We start from the raw sequence: 6,521 nt of genomic DNA, 5'->3' as shown, positions 1-6,521 counted from the left end.
TTCGCCAAATCACCTGCCACGTAGGCTACCACTATCCCAGGGTTTTTTTCCCGTCCGCCCTCCCCCAGCTAAAAAGCCCTGGGGACGAAGGCAGCAAGCAGCCTTGCGTTTCATCATTTTCGCGAAAAACTGGAGAACCTGGTTTCAAGTCATCCCCAATTTGAATTATAGGTTAAAAATCTAAAAAAGAATAATGGAGTGATAATGAGGAAATAATGAAAGGAACTCGCATTTGGAGAAGAGTATCTGGATAACAGTTGTTGGTTGCGACATATGTATACATACAAACTCAGACCACTCAATTCCTTTCCACTTTATTTAGAAAGCAACCATTTTCAGAGTACTAAGCGAGATGACACAACGTTGTATCATGGCTGCAAAATTACACCAGTGGATAGCTGGCGCTGGTTGCGATTCCACATTGGTTATTTTTGTTCCGTGACATCATAATGTAGCCTTCCATTCCCCAGCTTGTCCCCCAGGAATTTTTCACCAGCCAGTATTCCTTGCCTTGGTAGGTTCCATATCCAACGACGAGAACACCATGGTCAAGTTGGGTGCTGCTACAAGACCTATTTGAGGAATAGAGAAAAAAATTCTTACGGTTACTTTTGCTGACATTATGCCTGATACCTTGAACAGTACCAGGTCGAGAAACAACTTATATCCATAATTTTTTATACAGCAGGTTTAAAAATTGGTAGCGGAAGCTGATGTGGACCTTAAAGTCCCTATTAAACTCGTTTTTTAATTTTTCGTTTAATTATGTATAGTGTCTGGAGTTATGTACTTGTAAAATTCTCCCCTCGTAGCGTATGCACGCGTTTAGTGGGCCTTTGATTTAAGGCAGTGGCTATTCGTACGGGACCCGTACACCGACCTATATTTGCTATTCATCATGACGAGAGTCTTCTTAGAATGATTATGAACGACATAGCCACGCAGTTATTGGAGCTAACCTTGTAAAATGGGTGCTTATTTAGACTTAAATACTGTTTATCAGCGCTATTTGAAATGGGTGCATAGACTTAAATGCGAGAAATCACAAGGCAGGTCAGATGGCCAGTAACATCGAACGAAGGAGGTAGTTTGTGAAAATAAACCGGCATCAATACTGTCGTTTGATAGCTGAAATGTATATGACAGAATTAAAGACGAGCTAAGACTTTCCAAGTGTTATTGAACCTGTAATAATTCTTCTAAGAAGACGTCCCTATGAATAACGAATATAGGTCGGTGTACGGGTCCCGTACGAATTCTGTACTGGGCATACGGTGAGTCTATATTAATAAATTGGTCAAATTTGTAACATTGTAAATAGGGCGTAAGTCGATCATACACGCAGTTCTCAAAACACGTGAGAGAAGTTGTGAGTGACCATAATTCTTTGCGAATAAGCGCGCGCATTCCGAGAACATGGCGAATTTTGTTGTTTCGATCTAAGATAATCGAGATAGACAGCTACGATGGTGTTTTACTCTTAAACGAGCACGGTGGCCTATATTTTTTATTTCAAGATCAACGCTAACATTGCATTCTTCATTGATGATGTCCACATCTTTATGCACATGATCAAATATATGACTAATGGAAGACCAAGTTTCACTTTCTCTGAGTGGATTAACTTACGGATTATCATACACTCCTCTGCTATAGAACTGGAATGACATGTGACTGGCATCAATCGCCACAGAGATCGGGCCGACTGTTGCGGTGGCGGACTGAAGATCATTCTCGCTTCCTTGAGTGATATCTACGTATCCTGTGGCGAAAAAAGAAAGTGTTGAAGATAATTTAGACGAAAAAAAAATCATTCACCAGTTCTTTCACGGGAACGAATGAGCCAAACAAACTGACCTGCTCCTAGCTGAGTGGCTTCGTAGCTCAGTTGGTAGAGCATTGCATCGGCATCACAGAGGTCATAGGTTCAAATCCCGTTGGAGCAACCTGAATTTTTCAGGTGTCTATATAGGCCATTTCGAATTTGCGCAGGGAACCGGGGCGAGTTTCAAATTTGAACCAATCGAGAAACTGACACCATCACATGAAATATAACATTAAAGGGGCTAGGTCACGCTGTTTTAGGTAATTTTGCTTAATTTTGTTAATTATGAGCTCTAAACGTCAAGTTGGCAGAGCAAGAGTCTTTCATTTGCAAAATCACGGCCAAATAACAACTGAGAATGATTTTCCAGCTTTGTAAATGACATTTTGGTATCGACGGATATAAATTTGAAAAAAGGTGGGCCGACATTTTTCAAATTTACCCAAATTCAATCTATTTCAACCCTCTCCAGTTTTTTCCATCGATGTCCCTCCTTGGCTTCCCTGTGTTTTTTTAGAGTTCTTCTATAGTTTTGAACAGTTATTTTAATATTTTAGTTAATTCTGTGACCAATCGATCAGTGCTGATCTGGCCATCTGTCCACGTTTGATGCCTTTAGGTCGAACAAAGACCAAGTTGCGGACTTAAAAATCCATACAAACGTCTCTAATTTTGAGCCTGCGTCCCCCAAAACCATATAAACTCCTAAATTATTTTACAATTTCTGTAATATTCATAATAATAGGCAAACAAAGTGATTTTCACGTCACCTATTTGCAAATAGTAGGTCCATGACAGGATTTTTCACTTTTCCCAAATCTGATAAATTTTTTTAAGAGTTTACGTGGTTTTGGGGGGACGCAGCCTCAAAATTATAGACGTTTGTATTGATTTTAAACAAGTCCGTAACTTGGTCTCTGTTCGACCTAAAAGCATCAATTGAAACTTGGACAATGTTATCTATCATGTGATGATGTCAATTTATCGATTGGTTCAAATTTTAAACTCGCCCCAGTTCCCTACGCAATTCCGGAATGGCCTATAATGAGACAATTGCTTAAATTGTCCAGTCAAGTGCGAGGATCACTTCTATCTTTCGTACGGCTTGACTAGTGTTAGTGCCTTTTCCTTTTTTCTTCATGCAAGTTGCCTGTAAACGTACGGTAATACGAGCAACAAAAACGTACAACTTGTCTCACGACATTGCTGCGAAACTAGTTGAAAAGCGATGTTGCGCGTTTTGCATCCCACACACCTGTCTCGCAGCTGAAAAAAAACATGTGTTGCAAGTTGCTGCAGCGTGTTGCAGAAATCAGAATAGACCTTTACTTTCTGCAACACGCTGCAGAAACCTGCAACACACTTTTTTTTGTTGCGAGGCAGGTTGTGCGTGGGATGTAAAACGCGAAACATTTTTAGACAAGTTTGGCAGCAATGTTGCTAGACAAGTTGGACGTTTTTGTTGCTCGTATTACCGTACCTTAACTTCGAAAGTAAATGGACATCTCATTAGTGGTGTTTTATCAAGGCAATTAATCGTCTGAAGGTCAAAATAGGTACTAGAATTGTGTTCGTTTGATGAAAACGAATACGTATCGACTTTTCCGTGGTATAACCGCGTTTACTGGTTATAGTATTCAAGTAAATTCGAAATAGTCTTTGTCCTGTGCAGTGTAAAGTGAGCAATTTAGCTTCCAAGGTTCAACAACAATAACTTTTAAATAGGGATCTGAACTTATGCCCAAAAAGACACGAAATTAGATGCAAGTCGGATTTTGATGTCCAACACGAAGTGTCTGTCCTCTTTAAGTCTAAGCATAGACCGTATTCATAAATGGCGGCCAAGAACTATTTTTCTTTTGTCTTTGTTCTAATCATCCTCACTAGCCGCACTTTGGAGCAAAAGTTCTTTTGAATTTGTTCGTGCTAACGAGGTTATGGTGAGAATGATTAGCATAAAGACAAAAGAATAATTTCTTGGCCACCCTTTATGAATACGGTCTATTTGCTACTCATTTCCGACAATAAGGTAAGGGTATAAGGGTGAGCGTTAGTTTTAATTTGGTGAGGGTAAATGTAGCTGTTTATCTTAGTTGAGGCCTGGAGTTTTTGGGGGAAGTTGATTGTGTTGGGGAGAAGAGAAAGAGGACACTTCGTGACGCTTGTTAAAATCGTCCTGCATCTAATTACGTGCGCTCCTATGTCTAACCCGAGTCTGTAGCTCCGACGTCCTCAGCTCGAAATCGGCAACGTCCGTCGACACCTTCATACGGATAACTAGCTTCGGTATCGATTCCACCGTTGGCTTTGATATATCTGAAGGAATCATCCATAAGTCCCCCTTCGCAGCCTTGGTTGCCGTAACTTCCGGAGCAATCAACGAGGTTCTGTTCACTGAGAGAGACAAGTCGTCCTGTTTTCTTAAAGTGTTGTCCTTCCAGTGATCCTGTTGAACTAAAAGCCCAACAAGATCCACATTGACCTGCATAAGAGTAATATATTGTATCACTATCCAAGAATTTTAAGGCCAGGGAAGAGGATAACGAAAAGCACTGTTTCGCAAGAAGTGAATACTGATTTATATGGTATTTATCTGTACAGCTGAAGTGTGCAATCTTGCTTAGCCAGCGTTCCCGCACAAAACAGGAGAACTTTGGCGAGGCCAGAAGCAGAGCAATCTTTCGGATCTCTTCCTTCCAAAAAGAACGCTTTCTGCGAAGGCCAGCGCGTGGGATGATGGGAGTGGGAAAGCGCATTCAGAACATGGAATGAGATAATGTAAACAAAGCTTGTTTTTCAAAAAAAAAAAATCTAACTTTTTACTTGATTTTGTCGAGCTCGGTTAGCAGCCATTACTTTTTCTTGTCACCTTACATGGAAAGCATGAGGGGCAAATTTCACAAAAAGGGAGTCGAAGCGTTCCTTTCCAACTCATTCTCGAGACTCCGGTTTTATGATAATCATGTAGTATCAACCGGCTTTGAATTAGCCTCCTTCGAGACATTCTTTTGGCTCGTCACGCAATCTTTCCTCGGCAAGGAGAGAAAAGATTGCCTGACTTTGTAGCTGCTTGCAGATTTGTTCAGGTAAAGGATACCTTGATTTTTAACTGGAGTGACGTAGCCCTCTTTCCTCCAATCGACCTCAGCAGGTAACGTCACGTGACTAAGTGGCAAGTAAGTGGAGCCGTTTCGCCTTGTTTCCTTGAAATAGTGGCGTCGTGTTCCCAAGTAAATGAAACGGTATTCATTTTGAGTGAGGTCTCCGAACTGGTTCGTAGCCAAGACATGTGAGCGACCTTGAGAATTGTACTTCGTAATTTTCTGTTTTAAAAATAAGCAGATCGTTTAATATAACATGGTCCGGTTGTTCAAAAGCCGATTAACGGTAATCCCAGATCAAAAATTAAACAACGAGTCCCAAATGTTGTTCAACGCTGATATTCGGCAAACATTTGCATTAGAAGAAGAAAGAAATAATTACGAAGAAGTGATTTTGAAAAACATTCATTTAACTACAAAAAAGAAAGAGATAATATATATATTTACACATGCTAAAAGATATTAAAAACGTTGTCGAAAAAGCATGACGTTTCGACGTTGGCTAAACATCAATAGGGACCATAGGCCACTTCGGAAAATATCATAACACTCTTTGTTTGTCCCCCCAAATTTTGCATAAGCATTGTTTCCAGTTTCTCTTGGGACTTACAATGGTCCCAAGAGGACGATTACGAGCACGTGGACTCCGTACTGAGCATGCGCATTTTTCGAGGTGCGCGTGCTCAGAACGGAAGACTCAAACTCGTAGTCGTTCTCGTCCTGCGATCTAAAAGTTGCCATCATCAAGTCAAGGTTCAACCTCGTTTCCAGGGTCTCTTTGTCGATGAGGAGACAATGAAGACCCTGGGAACGAGGTTGGTCAAGATTATTTGAAAATACTAAGAGAACAATAGCTGATGAGAAGGTATAGTACAAGAAAGGAACAACGAAAATGAAACAAAACGTTTGGCACGTATAGAGACCGTCTGGATATTTAAAATTAGGCTTGAGAGAGCATTCCATAGACCAAGCAATCAAATCTGCCCTGCCACTTTCTTAAGACTTTAAATTGATTTTCTTCCAAAAGATTTTTCCTACCGTGAACTTCCAAAAAATATCCTCCAATTGCCGAATTTTTGATTTCAGCAATGCGTTGGTGAAGGTATCGGGCTGTATACCCAATATAATCTGCACCACACAGATCACATTTAAAAATAGTAAACAATATATTGTTGATTTAACAATGACTTGATTTCTTTGGGTTTAATGGGACATGGCACAGTGATTAAGATCTTGCCCCAATGTTTTGCTCACCTCGAAAACCGGTTGTATTGTGAAACCAATACATGTATTATGACTGCGATCGCGTAAGTGTTTCCGGACCGCACTGGCAGTCACTTGTCACAAATTGCATTCTAAGTATTCATTTGCCTTGACTACCCTGTTAGCCTAATTTATTCTACTATCAACATGCAACTTCGTTTTGCATAATGCCTCAGAAAAATGGGCGGTAAAAAACACCAATGACAGTAGAACAATGGGAATATTAATTAGTCAAGGGCACCCAACGAGCAAATTAAGCCAAAAGCCTTTGAGAGACATTTCCAGGCTCCTTGTATTGTATGAAGACTGTCTAAAGAGATGTTTTAATCGTG

At 40.4% G+C, this 6,521-nt stretch overlaps 1 protein-coding gene across 1 annotated transcript in view; it reads right to left on the bottom strand.

The window, feature by feature from the left end:
* Positions 1 to 298: 298 nt before the first annotated feature.
* LOC138018653 (procathepsin L-like) overlaps positions 299 to 6,521 on the bottom strand; it is a 7,518-nt gene continuing 1,295 nt past the window's right edge. Inside the window, exons 2-5 of the mRNA XM_068865344.1 lie at positions 4,923 to 5,148; positions 4,035 to 4,307; positions 1,630 to 1,762; positions 299 to 572 (exon numbers count right to left, since the gene is read on the bottom strand). Coding sequence (XP_068721445.1) covers positions 383 to 572; positions 1,630 to 1,762; positions 4,035 to 4,307; positions 4,923 to 5,148 — 822 coding nt within the window. The 3' untranslated portion in view covers positions 299 to 382. The remainder of the gene's footprint in view (positions 573 to 1,629; positions 1,763 to 4,034; positions 4,308 to 4,922; positions 5,149 to 6,521) is intronic.

This window comes from Montipora capricornis, chromosome 10, assembly GCF_036669925.1.
Source record: "Montipora capricornis isolate CH-2021 chromosome 10, ASM3666992v2, whole genome shotgun sequence".
Lineage (NCBI taxonomy): Eukaryota > Metazoa > Cnidaria > Anthozoa > Scleractinia > Acroporidae > Montipora > Montipora capricornis.
Note: the sequence above shows the minus strand (reverse complement) of the source record. Positions and strands in the feature narration are given on the sequence as shown.